This window comes from Cavia porcellus, unplaced genomic scaffold, assembly GCF_034190915.1.
Source record: "Cavia porcellus strain 051 isolate PalLab524CR breed Dunkin Hartley unplaced genomic scaffold, mCavPor4.1 scaffold_29, whole genome shotgun sequence".
NCBI lineage: Eukaryota > Metazoa > Chordata > Mammalia > Rodentia > Caviidae > Cavia > Cavia porcellus.
Genome location: NW_026947512.1, coordinates 26,178,963 through 26,201,130, shown reverse-complemented (window position 1 = coordinate 26,201,130; position 22,168 = coordinate 26,178,963). Strand labels below are relative to the sequence as shown.

General features: G+C 44.3%; 1 protein-coding gene across 6 annotated transcripts; it reads left to right on the top strand.

The window, feature by feature from the left end:
* Nucleotides 1-166: 166 nt before the first annotated feature.
* Nucleotides 167-21,712, top strand: Lhx9 (LIM homeobox 9). 6 transcript variants are annotated; one of them, XM_063239673.1, is made up of 8 exons: nucleotides 167-341; nucleotides 1,092-1,204; nucleotides 1,447-1,518; nucleotides 6,943-7,061; nucleotides 8,894-9,096; nucleotides 10,059-10,414; nucleotides 16,090-16,292; nucleotides 17,462-20,352. In XM_063239673.1, the coding sequence occupies exons 3-8, from the start codon at nucleotides 1,491-1,493 to the stop codon at nucleotides 17,717-17,719; spliced, it is 1,167 nt and encodes a 388-aa protein (XP_063095743.1). In that variant the 5' UTR covers nucleotides 167-341; nucleotides 1,092-1,204; nucleotides 1,447-1,490; the 3' UTR covers nucleotides 17,720-20,352. The 6 variants fall into 6 exon arrangements, with proteins under 6 accessions (XP_063095743.1, XP_003474902.1, XP_003474903.1 ...); XM_003474854.3 differs by lacking the exon at nucleotides 167-341 and adding an exon at nucleotides 652-1,008; XM_003474855.3 differs by lacking the exons at nucleotides 167-341; nucleotides 17,462-20,352 and adding exons at nucleotides 661-1,008; nucleotides 20,363-21,712.
* The last annotated feature ends 456 nt before the right edge of the window (nucleotides 21,713-22,168 follow it).

Sequence of the window (22,168 nt, the reverse complement as noted above, 5' to 3'; positions counted from 1 at the left end):
CAGGAGCCCTGGCCCACCGCATTCTCTGCCCACCGAGCCCTCGGCCCACGCACAGCCGTGGAGCGCTACCACGGCACGAGGGAGAGGGGAGGCGGGTAGGGAGGACGGCTCTGTCACCTGGACCAGCATTCAGAAGCTGCCAATCTCACCGCTCACACCCCCTTCCCCACTGGCGCGGGAGCCCAGCAGCAATCGCGCCTCCCCATCTCCCACTGCGAGGGGCGCACCTGGTGGGGAATGGGTAAATAATTGGCCTGAGGCCTGGCTTCCCGATTCTCCCTGCACATCCAGAGGCCTGACTGCGCCCGGGGCGACGCAGCCCCTCCGGAACCTGAAACCAGGTAACAGGGTCCCCGCCCCAGTGCCGGGTCCAGTCCATCCCGCGAACATTCCTCAGCCAGGGTTTGAGTGCAGGTCGTCCTCCACAGGATCAATCGCCTCCCACTCCCTAGTAGGGGCCCGAACTGGAGAGATGCCCGGGTCCACGCTCCGACCCATCCAGGAACTCCGCCCTCGAAAGCAGAATGCTTTGCAAGACGCTGGGTTCCTGGTGCCCTGCTGAAGAGCGTGGGGAGCGGAGGAGCGATCCTGAGGGGAGGCGGGGAGGCGGTGGATGAGCAATGAATGGCTTAGCCCAGTTTTCCCGCAGGAGCTACCGCCCATTCACCGTCTATGCAGGCACCAGCTGGCGGCGGCATCTTTCAGCTCAAGCTCCTGGAAGGCACAGGCTGGCTAGGGGGCCGGGAGCCCAGGGCACACCGCGGGACTCCAGCCCCAGCCTATCCCCGACTTCTAGACGCTCTCGGCTTTATGAGGTTCGGTTACCGCCGAGTCCTCCATTAACACCTCCTCTGATATTTAGAGGCTGCAAGGGCTGGACGCAGCCTCAGAGCGTGTCTGCGGCGCCGGTCCACGTCGTACCCTCTGCCCTGCCCTCCCTCCTCCTCCGTCCGATTCGAAAGCATAAACAGAAAATAAAAGACAGGTGGAGGGAGCTGAAGGTCAGAGGTGAGGCATTCAGGTCAATTCTGATGGGTGGGGACGAATTTCCATCCAACGGTCCTCCGTTTATTTATCTGTTTGGTTATCAGAGGGACCTTTGTGGAGACTCCCGGACTGGCCCGAACCTCTGGCTGCCACCTCCTGCCTTTTAGCGCCGAGCACCAGATTCTTGGGGGAAAACATCTGACATCTAGACACCAAGGTAAGATCCCGATGGGGCTCGCCGAGTGGGAGCATTTCCTGTGCCCGGAGCGCGCCCGGACGGCCAGGAGCTCCGGCGTCCCAGGAGCTCCCGGAGCAAAGCCCGGCTTTGCTCGGAAGCCAAGTCGGTGCCCGAGGTCCCTGCGGGACCAGCGGCTCCGACTGTCCCACCAGATGGGAGGAGGTCTTTGGGGAACCCGGCCCGCACTGCCCGGCTGACACGCGGCTTTTTTTTTCTGTCAGTACAACCGCCGTGAACAGCGTGATCAACTCCATTTGCTCTAAGAATGCTGAACGGCACCACTCTAGAGGCAGGTGAGTTGTAGACCAGGTTCCTTCTCGTTTTGCTCGCTCCTTTTCGTGCGCAGGTGTGCATATAGTGCGTGTGTGCACGCGTGAGCGTGCCTTCGTGGAGGCGAACGCAGAGAAGTGCGCATCTTAAAATGCAAACGCTTGCGAGGCTCGAATACAGAGTCTGGTTCTCACTCTCCCGACAGACCGGACTCCTGAAATCTGCGTTTTCTTCCTTTTGCTTTTTCCCTTGAATGTCTTTGACTTTCCTCAGGATACGGGTCCGGGGTCCCGAGCGCGGGCAGAGGTCACGGAGCCGCGGAGCCTCTGCAGCTGCGGGCGCGGGGACGCCCTTCCGACCCTCGCGGAGCGCGCTGCTGTGGGCGTCTCCCTGCTGGAAACCGTGGGAGACCCGCAGGAAAGCCTCCTTTTCTCACCCTTCTAGGGTTTGACTGGAAACTGCCTTCACGCACGTTTGTTGTTGTTCAGTCCTAATCCAGTGCAGCGCTTTTTGCGCGCGGCATCAGAAGAGCCGCGTAGGATTTACCCTTTATTTTTGGAGGGGCAGAGGGCCAGCGGCGCACCATGTCTCAGGCAGATTTCAGATGCGCGATATTGTAGACCTGGGGGCTGAGCTGCAGGAGGAAAACTCAGGGGCTAAGCAAGGCATAGACTTGAAGGCGGCAGGCAGCCGGGGTTAGCTTTGCGCACACGGAGGGTGTGTGTGGACCCCGAGCTGGTAGATGGACCCAAGGGGCCCCGACCCGGAATGCAGCGGGGCCAGCAGCTGTTAAAGGTTCCCAGCTGGGGTGCGGGCCGGAGTCACCCTCTCCAGGCAATCACAAACTCTCCTGTCCTGGCTCCTGGGAAGGCTTCCCAAGTACGTCCGAGGTGCGCCCCTGCAGCTGCACCAGACTGGATTTGCCAATTTTGGCTTGGGAAAGGTTTGTATATAGAGAAAATTCAGTCTCCACTGTGAGTGGAAGGCGCCAGTGCCTCTTGGCTGTACGCGCCTCTCCAGCCTAGTGGAGGCTCGGGACATTCAAAGCCGGTGGCGGCGCCACTAGCTCAGGAAGCTATCTCAGGCTTTGGCGGTTGCCAGAGTTGGGCTAAATTTCGGGCACTGTATCTTTCAGACCAAAAGGCCCTTCGTAGGGGCACAGGATTATGGCCTCTAAATTCATGTCTGATGGAAAGCAAACGTGAGTCACCTATGTTATCAAGAGATGCACATTTGCAGAGTTATTCCAAAGTGTCATCTGGTTGCTGGGCAAAGCCAAGCAAGCCTTTGCTTCCCCTCTGGGAAGTTTGACTGAGCCCGGTCACTTTTCCCAGGTGAAACTGCCTGGAATGAGGATGCTCCGGTCTCTCTTCTAGATTTTGGAAGTCTCGATCTAAAATCATCTATGCCCCTGGAGTTCAGCCTCTCTTGCTTTCCTGAAAGCGGCAATCATAGCCACATGGGTGCTGGTGAAGCAGAAAGGAAATAGAGCCCAGTGGATTGCATGTGCCTATTGCTGGAAATGATGCTTTAAATCCAGAGGGGAGACCCTCCCCCAGCCTACTCCTGCACCTGTCTGTCCCACTGAAGAGGATGGGACTTAGCCCTAGGAACTGTAGCGAGCACTCTGACTTTTATAGAACACTTGCAGGTCTTTCAGCCCCAATCTGGAAGATAGGAAATGCTTCCCTTCTCTAGCCTCAGCTTTTCCAATGGTGAAGAGAACGAGGGACGGAAACAAAGATGCTCACCTGATTTATAGTGCTTAGTGTCCTTTGAGAGTGAGGAGGAGGAGGGGGAGGGCTCTTAAGCAATCCCTCAGGATTCCACAGCAAAGAGGTTAGTTAGTACAACTCAGGCCACAGACCTAGTTCAGTTTGCAAGTCACCCCCTCCCCACACACCCACCCAACGCCTGGGGCTTCCTCTTGAGGAACTGATGTACTGGGGAACTATTTCCACAGCACTATCGAGACCTCCCAAACTCCAACGGACCTCGCCCCACACCCAGCTTTCCACAGACTTCCTTTCACTGAGCAGGAAGACCTGGCAGTTCCTTGCTTTATAGGAAGAAGCAAATCCCAATGGGCATATGGAACTTATAACTGAAGTTGTAGGAGAAAAAAGTCATAGCTAGGACTCAGCTGGGAAGCTGATTACATGTGGTATGGTGCCTAGTAGATGATTTTAAAATGTGTGAAATAGATGAACGACTGAATTGATTAGAAGGCTGACAGCACTTCTCTATTTTGCTTCCCTGAAGACTTCAGAAAGTTCTGACTTCTCCAAGAGTTATTTAAGCTTTCCTTTCAGGAAGTATTCAAAATTTCTTCTCTTATAAGGGAACAGTGGTGTTCCTCGTTGTTATTGTCTTTCTCCTCTTCTTCCTCCTCCTCCTCTTCTTTCTTCTCCTTCTCCTTCTCCTTCTCCTCCTTCTCTTCCTCCTCCTTCTCCTCCTCTTCCTCCTCCTCCTCCTCTTCCTCCTCCTCCTTCTCCTTCTTCTTCTTCTTCTTCTTCTTCTTCTTCTTCTTCTTCTTCTTCTTCTTCTTCTTCTTCTTCTTCCTATTTATGCTGAGCAAGACAAACATATAACCACTAAACTTAATTGTGAATACCTTATTTGAGAGTGGGACGGGGTTTAGCACAGTAACTGGACAAAGTGGCCTAAAGTCCTGTATTTACCTTTCCTCCTCCTCCTCCTTTTCCTCCTCCTCCTCTGCACTGAGTGAACTGCTGACTCCTATGCAGGCAATCTACCCCTTTGTGAGAGGACCTGCTGTCTCTGAAAGGGCTCCAGCCCTCAGCCCCTCCTTGGGGCCCTTCCTGTGTGCACGTGGGTTTGAAAAGCTCATTGATTTCCATCCAAAGGGGCTAATTACATTACTTACAGTAAATAGCCGCCCTGCTGTCAGGTAGGGCTGCCAAAATGGGAGGGGGGGGTCCTCCAGCTTAGTTCACTTGATTGGCTTCATTTTTGTGTGAAATTGTGTTTTATGAGCTGTATTCTGGCACCCAGAGGACCTTACAAGCGGCCAGTCTGCAAATAACATTATTTCTGAACCCGAGGAAGGAAAAAAAGGGGAGGGGGAGCAGTTGGGTCTTGGGTTTCACAGAAGAGGCAAATTCAGCAGCCTTAGACGAGATGGTTTGGGACGGGAAATCAGGCTGCTACATCACGGGTGGCTCGTCTCTTTCTCCCACTGTTCTGTCCTTCCTTCCTTCCTTCCTTCCTTCCTTCCTTCCTTCCTTCCTCTTCTCATTCTTACAGTTCCTTTTTTCTCCCTTCCTTTCCCCTCCTCTTTCTCTCCCTTGCTTCTCCTCTCCTTTCATCTCTATAGATTTGGCTACAGCTCCGCCTGGGGCTCCCCCGGGCGGAGGGAAGTGGGTCTGCCGCTGGGAGGCTGCTCTAAAGTTTTCCGGATGTGTCAGGAAGTAACCGTCAGTGCTCCTGGGCAAGTTGGCTGGGAATAGAGGGAAGAAAGGAGCAGAGAGCTTTCGGGCTTCCTTTTCTCTCTGGTTAAAGCAATGTTGGTTCCTGTCCCTGCGTCTGGATTCAGGCCCCCTAATGGGCCTCTGGCTGCTTGAATGAATCAACAATATCAGAGTATGGTGGACACTTTTTAACGGGGCCGGGAGGGGCTGCTGCTAACAGGAACAGAGGGCGACAGAATAATCCCACCTCTTGTGAGGACCGTTCTGCCATTCTGCTTGTCAGTTCTCACCTTTCCTTCCTCCACAACGAGGCGCCCCCTCACACCCTCCGAAGTGTGTGGGGGCGCCCCGTTTTACAAGTCCCTTGTCTTGTGAGGGTAGCAGACACAGCATTCCATGGGGCCAGTTCCTAGACCTACAGGGGCAGGTGCCAAGTTCATCAGTGCCCTGGAGTCCCTCCCCACGTTGAGGAGTCTCAAATGGGATACTAGAATCTCTAGCACTTTTCTTCAAACTTCCATAGGTGAGAGAATAAACGAGGATGGATAAGGTTCTGTTGCATAATCACAACTACAAGTCTAAGTCCTGTTCCTCTACTAATTTTTCTGATAAGAAAGTCCTTTCAGCAAAAGTATGGCCCAGAAAGGGAGGTGCTCCAAGCCCCTTTTTGGAGGATGCTAGGGAGTCTTTGAGGGTTACAGGCTCTCAGTGCGGTGAGGCAAAGAGACTAACTGAATCTTCAGCTGCTTTTAAAAAGTGAGTTGAAAGGCAGGGGATATAGCTCAGTGGCACAGCGCCTGCCTGGCAAGCACAAGGTCTTGAGTTTGATTCCTGGTACCAAAAATAAATAAATAAATAAATAGAGTTGAAGGAAAGATGATGGGGAGGAAAGGAAGACTCATTCAATTCTCCACCTTAATGAACAGCTTGACTCTCTGTCCAATCATTATATATTTTGAATGAGTCCTGTAGGCTGGGAATGAAAAGTCGACAAGGAGAAAACTAAAGTTTGGAGTTGATATTCCGTGTGCTCTAAGTCAGTGTGATCTTGAACTGGGATCAAATAGACGGGCTCTCTGCCTCCTGCGCCAGGGCGCACACAATAAAGACTCCTTTCCCCTTTTAAAACAAAGACTCCTTTCCCCCTTTAAAGCATGACTGCTGAGAACTCTTGGAAGGATATGTGGGGTGTGTGCGCGCGTGTGTGAGTGTGAGTGTGTGCGCGCGCGCGTGTGCGCGCGCCTTGCAAGCGTGCACACTCGGTATTGTGGGGAGGCAAATGCCCCCTCCTTCTGCCTCTCCCCTCCATCCCCCCACCCCTTTGTAATGTTTGTCCCTGCTTGCCCATCACCAGGGGGTTGAGAGGAGTATGACAGGTCTTTGTTGTCTGAGTAAAAATCCGTGGCAGCTCCAGGGAGAGAACTCCTCCTACTAAATTATCAAAAATGGGCTGGCTTTAGTCTCTTAACAAATTGGACACAGCTCCGGTAGGAGCAGTCCCCTACCCAACCCACAGGCACTGCGAACTTGCGAGCAGCCAGGGACCGCTGAAAATAGCACTTCGTTTTCTTTCTTTGTGTTCTAAACTATTTTCTTTCTTCACAAGATTTTTTGTGCCCCCCCGCCCCGCCCCGTGGCAGTTGTTTCCCATTAGTAACTCGATCTCTCACAGCAGAAAAGATTCTCCTTCTTCACCCGCTTTCCCCTTCGACCGGGTTGTTTTCTGTACATCTCCTTCTGGGGGCCGCTAGAGTTTTATCCCCTCCTCACCCCCCCCCCGCTTTTTTTTTTTTTTTTTTTTTTGCCTTTTCTTCCCCAAATAGACCTATTTCTCTCTGCCTGCCTCTTGCTTCTTGGCTCTCTTCCTCTTCTGCTCTGTCCCTGTGCTCCTCCACCGCGCAGTCCTCTGCGGTTCCGTTGCTCCTTCACTCGGATGAGCTGAGAGCCCCGGGCTTGTGTTTATGGAAATAGTGGGGTGCCGAGCAGAAGACAACTCGTGTCCTTTCCGCCCCCCAGCCATGCTCTTCCACGGGATCTCCGGAGGCCACATCCAAGGCATCATGGAAGAGATGGAGCGCAGATCCAAGACCGAGGCCCGCTTGGCCAAAGGCGCTCAGCTCAACGGTCGCGACGCGGTAAGGACCGGCCCCGCGCCGCAGTAGCCCGCCGCCCTGCGCGCTCAGTTACGCGGAGCTTGGCTTCCCGGGCCCGCCGCGGTTAGGGATGGAGGGCTGCGGGGACGACTGCTGAGGGCGTCCGCTGGGTTTTCTCCCTTCTACCCAAGTCTGCGCTAAGGTTCCTTCTCTGATTTCACGCCTAAACTCCCCAAACCCCAAGCTCGCTACCCTCCCTAGCAACTGTTGGGTAGCAAGCTGGGTGGACAGGAGCGGGAGGAGAGGGCCTCCTCCTAGGCAAATCTCAAACTCCAGCCTCCAACCTCTTAAACTGCCGAGCCTCCTCGGCAGGGTCCCCAACCCGAGCGCGAGCGGGGCGCATGCAGTGAGAGAGCCCCTTGCAGTCGGGGCGCCCGAGCCACGCAGGAGCCGGGTGTCTTAGTCTCTGGGCCTGAGGCCTGAATTTTTGGAGTGAACTTCACGTCACTGGTCCATTTCTAGTTCTCTGAACGTTTGGGGTTCGGCGTCTCAAACCCAGAGATTTCCAGGCTTTGACACCTCAGTTTTGCCTTGAGTTCGCGGAGAGGGGGAAATCAAAGAAAAATTGCAGAGGAGCGGGGCACTTACTCCAAATGCAAGAACTTTCTAATCTTTAAATGTAGTAATCAACTACCACTATTACTTATTCATAACAGCGAAGTCGTGTCCTCTTAAAGAATGCGCAGTATGCTTCTCTCTTCCACTCTTGAGCCGGAGAGAGAACTACCCAAGTCTCCGGAAATGACTCCAGCTTTCAAACAGTGCTGTGGGCACAGATGCTCTGGTGTTTCCAGGGGAACTGGAGCTCAGACTCACCCAGGAGACTACTTTAACCAGGTCTTGAGGGGCCAAATAGCCCACTGGGTAGATGTGCCTCCCTTTTGTGACATTAATTCAGTGCAGGTATCGAATTCGCATAAAGCAAAACTTTACTTCCCTGGGCCGGTCAAAATTTCTTGAGGAATTCCAACCCATTTTGGGTAGATGTGAGGGAAAAGTTTAGGGATTAACTTGTTTCCCCCTTTGTGATTATCCTATTTAAAAACAAGAGGCAGCAGCCGGGGCTGGGCTCTTCAAGGTGAGATGCGCCGTCCCCCCTCGCCTCCGTGGGATCCCACGGGAAGCTTCGTTTCCGCACCAAACGAGGTTTTTCAGGACAAGGATTTTCCTGTTTACGCTGATGCCTGGCAAAGAGGCGCTGCGCTGGAGAACTGGACAATGGTCCATCTTTCGGACTAGCCACTTTTTACACTCTTACGAGGGAAGGAAACAACAGCCTTGAAAATTAGTGAACAGAAGGATCTGGCTCTTATATCTCAATCAAAACAATGCCGACCAAATTATGAGCACCGATGTAATGCTTCGTTTAATTTTATTTTAACGCCTTCTAAACAAAACTAAAGAAAGAATTCTAGATTTTTCTGTGAAAAATTTTTGAGCTAGTTCAGATTGCCTTTCCCCCAATAACGATACTTTATGTATTTTTGAAGCCACAATATTCAGCTTATAAGTACTCTAATTTTGGGAACACCCATTAAACTATTATTAATAGGCGATCTGTCTTTCATGAGCAAGGATCAGAAAGAAAGTCGAGATGTCTTTAGCCTAGTATCTGAAGGATTCAATCGCGGGTTCAGAGAGACACGGAGGACTGAGCTGCAAAGAAGAAACTACCAGGTTTACCAGTTAGCCTCTGCGCTGTGGCTGCGGCCCTTGGCGCGGTCCCCTTGCGCGCTGGGCTCGCACTGCCCAGGGGGATCCCGCGTGGTGCGCGCGCTCTGCTCTCTTCAGCCACGCGTGTGCTTGCTTTGCAGGGGATGCCTCCGCTGAGCCCGGAGAAGCCCGCTCTGTGCGCGGGGTGCGGAGGCAAGATCTCGGATAGGTACTACTTGCTGGCCGTGGACAAGCAGTGGCACCTGAGGTGCCTGAAGTGCTGTGAATGTAAGCTGGCGCTGGAGTCTGAGCTCACCTGCTTCGCCAAGGACGGTAGCATTTACTGCAAGGAGGATTACTACAGGTGAGGGCTCCCCCGCGCAGCGCTCCTCACTCGGAGTGTGCAGCGCCAGACGGTTAGCCCGGGTTCAGTCTTCTCTGTGCCCCACCTTTGAGTAAGGTTGTCCTTCCCGAGGCCGGGGAAAGTCACTGCTTTTGACATCTCACGCGGGTGGTGAGGGGGCTTCCAAGGTTTAGACTGCTCCCAGCTCTGTTGCCAAATTCTGGGGAAAAAAATCTGAGGAAGAGTAAACTAACTGCGGACGGGGACTGGAGTCCCGTTCCTCCTACCCTCCCCCGCTTACTGCGAAATGAGCAATTTAGGAGCCTGAAAACCGAACTGGTGCCCAGACAGGAGCCAGTGGACGGGTTGGGGGGCAGCTGACCTTATAAAGGTCTAGATTCAGAGTCCTCTTTCCTGTTAGTTTGCACCAGACCAGAGAAAAAACTCAGCTGCAGGAGGGCTTGTTGATTCTTCTGGATTGGGAAAGACAGAGCTATGTACAGGTGATCTAACTGCACTCTCGGTGGACATTAAAGAACGACCTTTCCTCTACAATACTGCTGCTACCTACCCAGGGTTGGTTGTTTTGAGGCGCATTCCAACCTTTAGGTCTATCTTCCTTCACAGAATATTTTGTAGTTAAGGAAACTGTTCACTTTGGCATTGCAATTTAATGTATTCAATAGCGCTGTGAATTAGATACCGTGGGGTAGTTTTTGAAAAAACATTTTTGTAGAGAAAGAAAATGAAGCCCAGCATCCAGGTCTTTCTTTACTGTAAGGATATTTGCCCTGGTGCTCTAGAATCCGAAGAGGTCAAATGAGCAAATAAAACTAATGTGCAACGTGGGCCCAAGTGTCTGGACCTTCTCGAACCCTCCCGTCTCAATCTTTGGCCGCGGCAAACCAAGCCCAGGTATTGCGCAGGCGGGACATGGCCTTCCTTGCGTTGATCAGAGCCCTGACTCTTTGGTTTCCTTCCAGAAGGTTCTCTGTGCAGAGATGTGCCCGCTGCCACCTTGGCATTTCTGCCTCCGAGATGGTCATGCGCGCCCGAGACTCTGTCTATCACCTGAGCTGCTTCACCTGCTCCACCTGCAACAAGACTCTGACCACGGGCGACCATTTTGGCATGAAGGACAGCCTGGTGTACTGCCGCGCCCACTTCGAGACCCTCTTGCAAGGAGAGTATCCCCCGCAGCTGAGCTACACCGAGCTGGCGGCCAAGAGCGGCAGCTTGGCTCTTCCTTACTTCAACGGCACCGGCACCGTGCAGAAAGGGCGACCGCGGAAGCGGAAGAGCCCGGCGCTGGGAGTGGACATCGTCAATTACAACTCAGGTGGGTCCCTGCCCCTGCATACCCGCTGCAGCCACCGGACAATCCAGTCCCTTGCCTGTCCGAGATCTGACTGCAAGAGGATGCTATAGCCAACGTTCTCACTCTCCTCAGTGTGGAGAAAGAAGGCAGAGGGAAAGGGACACAGGGAATGAGACCGTCATTTATTGAGGTTATGGCAAGAAACACATTGGAAACCACTGGGCCACGGAGACTTCCCCCAAACAGACCGAGCCTGGTTGCCCATTAGTTAATGAGCCCATTAGTTTCTGGCTCCCGGTTGGAGCAAAACAGCCTCAGGCCAATTCCTTTGTAGAAGCCAAATTATAGATCCAGGAGGAGATTTTCCTAAACACTGATGGGGGTGGGGAGGGACTTCAGAGCCCAACCCCAGTCTGTCTAGAGTGGGCAGAGTTCTATTCACCAGCCTAAAGTTAATCAGCAACACAGTTGGCAAGAGTGTTGAAAAACCGAATCCCTGATCTTGTCGAAAAGCTGTGGTAGGGGCAGGAATCTCTCCACTGCTGAGCTGGCCTGTGCCTCTGGTAGGTCAGGTATTCCTCCAGCTGACTCGTTCCTCATATAACAGAGCATCTGGACATCCAGACCTCAGCTAGTTGACAGAGACTCTCAGCCCAGCCTACTGAGGAAGCTTAGTGGGGTCTCACACTGCTCTTTTCTCCAATATCCTTCTCTTAATTAAAAACAAAATGCAGCAATATAGCCTGAGAGTACACTTTCTCCCTCACTTTAGGGAACACACCTATCATTGACCAATCCGTGTCACACCCCTTCATCAATTTCCTACTGTCGGGTAGGGTAGCCAGTTTCCACTTTCCGTCTCCTAGGTAAGGGTGTGGACAGGCCCTGAGGACCATCATCTTACTCTAAGAGAGAAGTTCTTCTGGTGAATCCCAGTCCTTGGGAAAAGAGTAAAAAGCCCTGGCTCACTTTGGGGAGCTTAGGGACCTTGACTGCCCCTTGACAGGTGCTCTGGCCAAGACCTGTCTAGAATCTCAACAAGCAGCAGGAGATGCAGACCAGGAGAGACCATTCTATGGAAAAGGACTTGGGAACCACTTTACTGTAACAACTCTACTGTCACTCCCATGAGTTCTCCAGACATCTTGGCCAGGCTTGAGTACCCTACAGCACATAGCGTGCCTATTTTTCTCTTTCAGTCCCCAAGGCCTGGCATGGTGCATGATGTTGTTGCTGAGTGATAAAGGAATAAATAATGTCTAGCCAGTTAAAGATCCACCTGAAGTCACACTGCCAATGCGAATGGAGGAACTAAGAATTCTACTCTAAAGTGGAGAGTTTTCAGAGCTAGCCCATAGGATAAGCGAGCCTCTCCCCTAGGTTCTGTCTCTTCTGAATCAAATGGTTTGATTCTGGGCAGCCCAAGGAGGTAACATCTTCAGAGTGGAGATGCAGAACCCAGCAAAACTACATTTGCCCTTAGCAGGTTCATGCTGGAGTGGCCCGGATGAAGAGAAAAGGGTGGACAGGCTCCACACAGTCTATCTAAAGGCAGTAGGCATAGTCTTGAGTTTTTCCAACCCTGGGCAGAGGCACCACAGCAGGGAGTGTTGGTGGCCTTTTCCCTTCTCCTTGGCTCCTGCTGTGCTGGGACAGTGCCTTGGTTAGGGGCCACTTTGCACAGCACACTTACTTCATCTCCTTTGATGCATGGTCCCCAGGGCAGGACAGGCAGGGTACTAATTGTTCTTTATTAATAGAAGATGACATTGGAATGTCAAGCCACTCACCAAGGCCTTAATGCCAGAGAGAGGGGTGGGGGCAGAGACAGAGTGAATGAGATCTGCACCCTGAGTCCTTTGGAGGGGGCGGATCTCTCAGTCTGATAAAAGTTCAGGAGGGTGGATGTTTCTAGCCAAACTGCAGCCAAGCCTGGCTTTTTGCCTGTTTATTTAATCTAATTAGCTAAATTTGATTTTTTTTTTTTTGCCTTGGATCTTATGTTAAAAAGATCCAAGGGGCTTTAAGGACAATATAATTCTCTTCTTTTCTCTTCTCTGAAGAGAACTAGAGTACAAATTTATTTCTTAAGAAGAATGATGATCTCCTCCTGAGCCTCTTCAACCTCTGCTGTGCAAACTAATGCTGCCACAAGTTGCTGAGCAAGTTGATGTCTTGCTTGACATAGAGGGGAAAGTTGCCCAGGGCTGCCTAACCTGAAGAATTTGTGCATTGCTCGTTCCCTATAACCTTTTAATTAATGTTCACACCACCCTTTCTGAACTTTTCCCAGAGATATAAGTATATACTATATATTTCTCTAAGATTAGGCCAAACATAATCTAGAACAATTGCTTGACCAGATACAATACCATTTTAAGAGTGTTATAAATCCACTGTCAGGTTATTATAAAACTAGGGAAACCTTTCATCAAATTAAAAACATTAAAATACAGAAACAAAATGGGCCCATTTTCATTATTTTAATGCATTATTTTAGGCATCTTTGGATTTTATACTGCCATTTCTGTTTTAATATAAACTAGTCTCATAAAGGGTACCATTGATATGAAACAAAACATACTTTACATAGTGACATGTTTTCAAAAGTGTGCACAAAACAGGTTTATAATTTAAACAGTCTCAGAGATGTGAAAATTGATGGAGTTCAGATTAGTTCTTAAAATAAGGCAAGTGTTCTTAATGCGAATGTCCCTAATGTAGTTTACACCTCTGTGCAGATTAATCAAGCAGTATTTTAGAAAAAGACATGGAATGTTTATCTGGAATACCAGATTGAAATAAAGCTGTTCACAGTGAGAAGATTTAGTCTAAGATAGACATATTATAATGACATTAATTAAGAGACTCCCTTTTTGCCACTTCTCAAAATCTTTCCGTAGGATCTTTCCACCCCAACTTTTAAGTGCCTGGTTGTTGTTAAATTAGCCTGGCACTGACCCCTAGTGGTCTCACTGGAATCATTTAATTCTCAGAAGGTTAACAGACCTTTAGAAAGAACCCTTTTAGTTACATGACTGTCTTGTGTCTGAAAATAAACTTTTTAAATCTTATTAATTTTAATAATGTCAAAGGTGTACTTGCAGGTGGAACTTTGAGACAATTTAAAAAGTTATTTGATCTCTTAATTCAGAGGAAAATACCTCTAAAGCTTTAGAAATTCTGGATTATAGGGACACACTTGATCATTTGCAAGTTTACTTAATGCATTTGTAGCTAAACCCAAATAATTTAGAATGGTGAACTGAATTACTTGGTGGAAAAAAATATATTTTCCTATGCAGTTGTGTGATATAAGTGATAATACAGCCGCATGAAAATTTTATATAGTAAGATCTGTTTAATAAAGATCTAATGACCTATCTTCTTACACACTGAATTTTATATTTCATGTGGAAATGGGTCCTCTAATTCTACTTAAGGCACTACAATGCTTCACTAAGTTTTAAATCACCAATAATTGATAGAGTACATATTCAGGAAAGCAGTGTATCAAATCTTACTGTAGTTACTTTTCATAAAGTCCATTTTAAAGACCAATGATTACATAGCTAGGTTGGGAATCATATTAATTTCTAAGAAATATTACCATGGGGAAGGAGGAATGGGTCAGGGCATTGTTTAAGCACTGCACTAAGGTTTTTGCCCTGAGTGTAATATACTCAATTTGATGTGTTGTTCCGGAAAAACTGCTCACATAAAATAGGAATGAAATCTTATTTGAAGAAGTCTTGATGGCTCATGTGTGCCTCTTTGACTATTTTGTACTGGGCATATTTATAATCTGGCTGTGAAATATGGCTCAGTTTACCAGAGATAAGTATAGTTTTATAGTATGCTATGAGATATTGTTTCAACCGTTTGAGAATATGAAAGCACAATTCTGTAGACTATTTGAACTTGACATATTTTCCCTGGTTTGAAATAGGAAAAAATGTAAAATATATTATCTCTGTTATCTCTGGGTGTATGTTACTATTTCTGGTGAGTGAAAAAAAGCCTTTGTTTGAATATAAACCTCTAAAGTAGATTCCATTTCAGTTTGGTTTGATATTGCATCAATATTCATCTGTAATTTTATTGAGGAACAAAGGGTTTAAATCTCAATTGAATGCTTGTTGCATTCCTGGCTCTGTGCTTGACTTGGGGGGGGGCCCAAACATAATATGATATAGTCTTTTCTCTCAAAAAACTCACCTGCTCTTTGCTAAGTGTATGTCTTCCCATTTACTCATCTTATAGAAACATTAACTAAGGAAACATTCATTCATGCTTAGTCTTATTACATTAGGGAGAATTTCTTCTTTAGTGAGTTTTGTATGTGACTGATTTCTTGGTTAATGATTAGAAAACATATATATATTGATTTTCTGGATAGTTTTAAAAGGTAATGCTAATCAGGCCATAGAAGGCAGATAACACTTTACTGAGCAATATAGGAGAGCCTGATTTTTTTTCAGTATTCAAGTTTTTCCTTCTGCTGAATGACATGATAAGGTTAATATTAAATAATGCACTGAAAGGGAGGGTGACCAGTTATGAATATGCATCAGATAAATATAAAAAGTATAAGTTTAAACAAAACAATGATATGGCCTGGAATTTGCAAAGTTGACTGAATTAGGAAGTAGTAAAATATTTAGCAGAACCAGTAAGTTCAGGGAAATGACCATTTAAATGTACAACTTTATCCTGGGGATAACGACTTTTTAGCTGCTTTCAAAAGCTGATTTGCTTTGCCTTTGTTGCCAAAGAGGGCTTTGGGAGAGGAGAGAAGACACTGTCCTCTCTGCCAGACTAGCCAGTGGCACAGCTCGCATCCTACTCATGTGTATTCAGAGAAAAGGGGCCAAGATCTGAGCCTAAGCACCATCAGTGTCTCCTGTGAGCTGTAAGGAGTGCTTCAGGCATGATTCAAGAGAGAAGAAGGTGGGACTCATTCTCTTTAGAAATATTTATTAGGATAACTCCAAGGAAAAAATATTTTCTCCCTGTATAGCCCTGTGCTAATCTGTTATAGTTAGGAGCCCTGAAACATATTTTTATGCTTTCATAAGAAATTCAAAAATGTTTCTCACATTTCCCTTTTTTCTAGTCCTTTTTAAACTTTTCCTGATCATGAAAATTATAAGAAAATGAGAAAATGCTAAAAATGGGAACTGGTGTACATTCTCTTACAGTTGGTGGGTTCTCACAAATTTCAAAGTTGAGGGCTGAAATACTTGTTTGACACATTCTACATGAGAAACAGCGATGCCTTCAGACAGTCCTGTTCTAGAAACACAGACAAAATTTAGAGACATAAAAATGCCGTATGAATGTGGGCGTGGGGTGCTGACATACATAAGTGTATTAGAAAAGGATTTCTTTCTTTTCTCTTGGAGAGTCCTCTCATTCTACTTCCTGCTTAAGATTTATTCACTTTCCCAACATTGTCTACCAATCTTTTAAGCAAAAGAAAAATACTGATCTAGTATTTTTTCTATTTTACAAACTCTAGTTGTGTCTATATTAACTGACAAGATTGCCTGACTCTGGCAATTAACACCTTTTTGTCTACATACTATTCATAATTGGGATGACAGTCTTTTTCTCTGTTGCTTTATTATCATAGTGGAATCATTCAGTTAGTGCAGGGATCTCTACTGAGCTGTTGTTTCCTGTTACTGCAACAGGTTGTAATGAGAATGAGGCAGACCACTTGGACCGGGACCAGCAGCCTTATCCACCCTCACAGAAGACCAAGCGCATGCGAACCTCTTTCAAGCACCATCAGCTCCGCACCATGAAATCCTACTTTGCCATCAACCACAACCCAGATGCCAAGGATCTCAAGCAACTTGCTCAGAAAACAGGCCTGACCAAAAGAGTTTTGCAGGTAAGACACCGCTTCATTGGCTGTGCATACATTTCCCTTCCCCTTGCCAGTGAATAGCTCTCTTCCCCATCAACTTGATGTGGATATTTCTTGTTCTACTTCTTATTAGTTTATCTTAGTTATTTCCTTAGAGGGCGTGCTGAGATTTTGCAGGGGCCTGCGGAGGGGTACTCAGAGAGAGAGAGAGAGAGAGAAAGACAAGGTCTTTTAAGATGCAGCCACTTTCTCCCTACAGATAGGGAGAGGGTCTCCAAAGCCAGCACAACTTGCTTACTGCTGTGCAAATTCAAGTGATTGTGATTTGCACAAGTTCTAGCTCTAGAGATTCCCGGGCACAGTAAGCTCAGGGCGCCAGTATATGAGGTATCTGCTGGCACTATCATACTTCAGGATGCCTTTGGCAGCCTCACCCAGATGTGATGATCTTCTAAATTCAGGTGGACTTTTCCCTCCCCTAACTCTTGAAAAGCCAGAAGTATAGTTAGCATCTAGGCAACCAACTGAAGCAAGTTTTCCCTTTTTAGCAAATCATACTTAAAAACTGGGAGTTCTGTTGTCCAAATGCCTCCCCGAATTTATTGTGGTAAAACTATACAATGGTGAAATTATAAAGGCTTGGTTTGAGTCAGCTGTGATCAAATTACAGCTGTTTTATATTTTACTAAGTTGTCTCTGGCTGTTTTGAGTCTTTTGCCTGGGAAGATTTACCTCCTTTTGTAGCTTAAAACTTTTAGTGATGTTCACATAAGCAGTTTTACCTTGCAATTCTTCTAGTGCCCATCTACCTCTCATTCTCAAAAGACCACTGTTGTGGAATCAGGGTGTATTTCCTCCGCATATCTCTGTGCCTTTATTTCCTGTTATCTCCATCATTTAGTTCTCAGTTGTCCCAAGTGGCTCTTTTTAATGCTGATGTGATGACCTTCCAAACCGGCTGGGGGGGAGTATGTGCAGTGGAGAGAGGAACACCTCTAGGTTTACTAGAATTTCTCTGTTTTAAAAGACAGGAAAAAGTCCTTTCCCTCCCGAGGACAATAAGCAATTATATTTAAAAGGAGAAATATCTCAAAAAAGAGAAAAATAGGAAAAAAAAAAAAAAGGAAGAAAGAGAGAAAACAAATATATAAAAATAAACATCGGTAAAGAAATCAATTGGGATTGGTTTGCAGGTTTGGTTCCAAAACGCACGAGCCAAATTCAGAAGGAACCTTTTGCGGCAGGAGAATGGGGGTGTTGATAAAGCCGATGGCGCGTCGCTTCCGGCCCCGCCCTCAGCAGACAGCGGAGCTCTCACTCCACCCGGCACTGCGACCACTTTAACAGACCTGACCAATCCCACTATCACTGTAGTGACATCTGTGACCTCTAACCTGGACAGCCACGAATCCGGAAGCCCCTCACAAACTACCTTAACGAACCTTTTCTAACATTGGTTAATTTTTTTTAAACTTTTCCTCTTCTTTTTTATTATTCTAATTATTATTATTTTATTATTTACAAGACTTTTTTTTTTCCCTTCTAACCCATAAACTATTTGGGGAATAAACAAGCTTGGTGTGTAGCATCTGCAGCCACTTGGCAAATGAGTTTACAGCATTGTCTCCTTTAAGTAAACATAGTTTGTCTACAAAAGTGTATTTGGATTTTTTTTCTTTAATTAGGTTTCTTAGTCCGCGACTGGAGGTTTTGAATCATTCTAATAAGTGCCTCTTAAAATTGTATGTTACTTATTTCCAGAATCTCGAAGAAAAAAAAGTTGTATTATAAGCAACTAGTCATATTCCCGCTTAAGTGATTAGAACAATTAACCAGATAATTAGTTATTTTTAAATCTTTTAACTGTATGTATGATTATGGAACTTTGAAAGGCCCACATTTTAAAAATTTTAAGCCTGAGAAAAATTTACTGCGCATTCCTAATTTCTTACTTGAACTATTAGTTCGAATGAAGACTGTGATTTAACAAAGACAATAATAGTAATTTTAAATAGTCATGATTAACTAGATGGGAAATCTATTCCAGAAATGTGACTTTTCCTTTTCTTAAGGATTATGTAGTAATTTCCTTTTCAACATTTAAAAAATTAAACTCCTTATGTATCCATGAAAATTCCAATTAGAATTTACAGTTCTATACTTTGATCTGCAAAAGCTAAAAAAGAAAACAAAAACCACCTAACAACAAAATCTTAAATGCTCTGAAATTCTTTTTTCCACCTTATTTTTTTTCCTAGGGAAAATGGAAATAAGCAAAATATAATTTTTTAAGAAGTCAAAAAAATTTGGTATGCTTTAATTAATAACTATTAATTGGCTTCAGCTGTACCATAATATTGTCTCTGACATGCTATCTGAATAATTTTTTAAAAACTTAGTAAAGTAACACAAACAATGATAATTCTTCGGCTGTGTTTTGCTTTATTTTATTTTTGGCATATGTTGGTTTATATATTATATATAAACTTTTCTGACATTAGAGAATTGAAATGAGTCTTAAAGTAGATAAACTCAGAAGCCTTGTGGATGCTGATCTGAATATATTTCCTAGTTTACAGTAGCATTTTTTTCCTTTTAATTTAAGGTAAACTCTTAATGGTCTGGGCAGTGGTGAATGTTCATCTATATGCTTCTGTTGTAGTTAAATACCAATTAGATCGTGGATTTCCTAAAGAAAAAATAAAATAAAAAAGAAGTCAAGATATATGTCTTGCTTTAGTGGATTGTTAAGAATAACTTTGCACATATTCTACACTTTTTTGGACTCCTTAAATCTCCTCTGGTGGTCTAGATGGCTATTTAATAGGTTTTAAAAGTATCCTCTGGCTGTATAAATGTGTGGTTACATATTGACAGTTCACTGCCCACATTAAAGTGCATTATTGTAACTTTTGCTCAGGGTCTTTAGAAAATTAGCACAGAAAGTAGCTTATTTTTAAAAAAAAGATGATGGAAGATAAGTTAACACTGTAACAGAAGAAAGGTGTGATTGCCATTATATATTTAGCAAGTGTGGTTATCATCTTATATGGAGCTTAAATCTTGACTTTTCATATTTCTATTACATTTTGGGCATTTACCACTAACCAGACCAAACAACCTTGATAAGGCTGAGATCTTATTAATACACTTTTACAGGTAAAATACTGATACTTATAAATTTTGTTCTTTGACAGAACAATATATGGTACTATAGATCTACTTTATTAAGTAGACTAATTATAACTCAGTTCTCCTATGTGCCTTATGATATAACTTGGAAGTAAGTTTGTGAAAATCAGGATTATATGTGTTGTTTGTTAAATTAACTGTTTTAAACCCTTTTGACACCTCACTAGTTTTGTACTGTTTTACCTCTTATTTCTGAAACTCTTTTTATGGTGTATCCTGTTAGAGGGGACAAAACATGTCATAGAAAGCAGTTGTGCACTCTTTCAAATATAGTTGATAAATTCAATAATCTTATATATTGAGCTTCGTGTTTATAGTACAGTAAGTGGTCTAGCAAAATTGTCCATGTTTCTTTGTTTATTGATAAATGCATTGTATAGAAACTATTTCCCCTAAATATTTATGGACCAAACAATTGTGATATATCCTATTAAATTTGTGTGAATAAACCATTTTGAATCTAAGGACTTTTATTTTCCATCAGTTTTATTTAAATTTTACTGATTGTAGTGTCTTTTTGCTATCTATATGTAAAAGATATTAAAATGATAGTATAATTTTTTAATGTTCAAACATACAATAGTTTTAGATTTCCAGACTTCGGATTCATATGAACTGCACACACCATTGCATATGCAGTGCCATCCCATCTTGAATTACCTTTAAATATATTTGTTTATAACAAAAGTAATGCCCCACCAACTTGACTCACTCCAATTTTCAGAATAAAAAATAAATTTAGCAGATAAAGTAATTGCATGAAAAGAAATCATAAATATGATTAAGAGTTATGTTAGGTCTATTTAGCAGAAATGAATATTTGTAAGTCTAAATAGAAATTGCAGACCCCTAAAAGCCAAGTTGCTCTGTAGTTAATAAATTGTCACTATGATTTTTTTCAGGGAGAACAAATCTTGGGGCATTACAGCCAAACATCCCGACGTTTGAAAATTCCCTAAAGTATTAAAAGAAGGGGAAAAGTTTGATCGGAAATCCACTGCAGTGAAGACAAAGACACTATTAGGTTATGATAATCATACATCTAAAATTATTGAGCCAAAAAAAAACCATTAGAGAGAGAGAGAGAGTGAGAATGTCATTTACTGAATGTTCTCAAAACTTCTGTTCTTTATGATGTTTAACACAGATGAAGGCTTAAAAGTATGTGATTTTTTAAAAAATTAGATAAACTATGTATAAACCAGAGCAACCTGGCAGTTAATATGCCCACTCCATATTTGGAGAAAACTATTATGGAAAAAAAAATCCCACACATTTGTCAAGCACAATAGCTGTAAAATAAAGTCCAGAAACACTCATCTCACCTGCTTGCTAATGTGTATTAGTCCTATCTGTTAATGGCATTTTCCAGTTGTAAATTCAAAGAAAAACTATCATTCATTTAAGAGTATAGGGACCAAAATGCAGTAATTTTAGTATTATTGTTTATTATTCCCTTTTTAAACAGAAGTCTCTGCATGCACTTTTACATCTGTCACTTCTAGTGTACACCTCTGTAATGATGACTTATCTTTGCTGTTTCTTGTATGATAGCTTTCATTAATAAACATTTTATTTGATTGCAAAAATAGTTAACTTTATGTTAAACACACACTGTTGAAATTAATTTTGAACACTGTCTTAAAGAGGCAGCACTGTACATTTACAATTTGTTATACTTAGAAAAGAATTCAAACAATACAATGAGGTAAAATTGTAGTCTAGAATGAAATTACTTGGTTTTCAACTTTCATGACTTATTTTTTATATTCAATTGATACATGAAAAATAAAAATGTAAACCAAAATTACAACAAAAATAAACCTCAGAATAAATTATTGTGTAAAATTTCAGCAACTTTTTTAGATTATTAGGATAAAATATGTAGATCCTGTATGAGTTTACGTGTTCACTATGCAATGAACAAATTTATTGAAGTATACAAATATATTCTGAACTATGAAAAGATCCAGTCTTTGTATGGTTCACATTACACTGATATTACAAAGGAGCAGGTGGAAAGAAAAATCACGTAGGAATGAGGTTTTTTTTTAATTGTTAAGGAAATATTTGAAGAAAGAATTTTTTAACTATTCCTGTTCAGCTGTATATCCAAAGCATATGTTAAACAAATTGACATACTTTCCAGAAAATTTTTCATTATGATAAAATCTTTATTATATACAAATGAACCCTATGTAAATGATGTAACTTTTATGAATAACAGACATTAAATATTTCACTTACATATATTCTCAGAATTTTGAATGTTTTTTTAAATGTTTTCTCTTCCTGGATACTAAATAAAAAAAAAAAAAAAAACCCCAGTAGGGAGAGAGGCAGCTTACTGCTACTTCTGCTACAACTAAAGAACAATGCACCATGACAAGTAACTGTTTTGAGTGATCATGGAACATGTTGGTTTTGTCAGTAACTTGAATGTTTATGCCTCATTGAAACCTCGTCCACGGCTACAGCAACATAAACAGGGTTTCCAGTGGATTTTCAACCAGTTTATTCACATCTTTGTCTTACAACCTTTGCCTTCCTTTCTTGTTCGGTCACCTATGGCAGTTTCATTTAGAAATATTTTGGAATCTCGCCTAGCATTACAGACCTTTAAATATTTGTCTGGTATGTGAAATGTGGGAAGAGACCAAAGAGGGAAAGAACACAACTGAAATTAGATCTTTTAAAAAAAAATAATA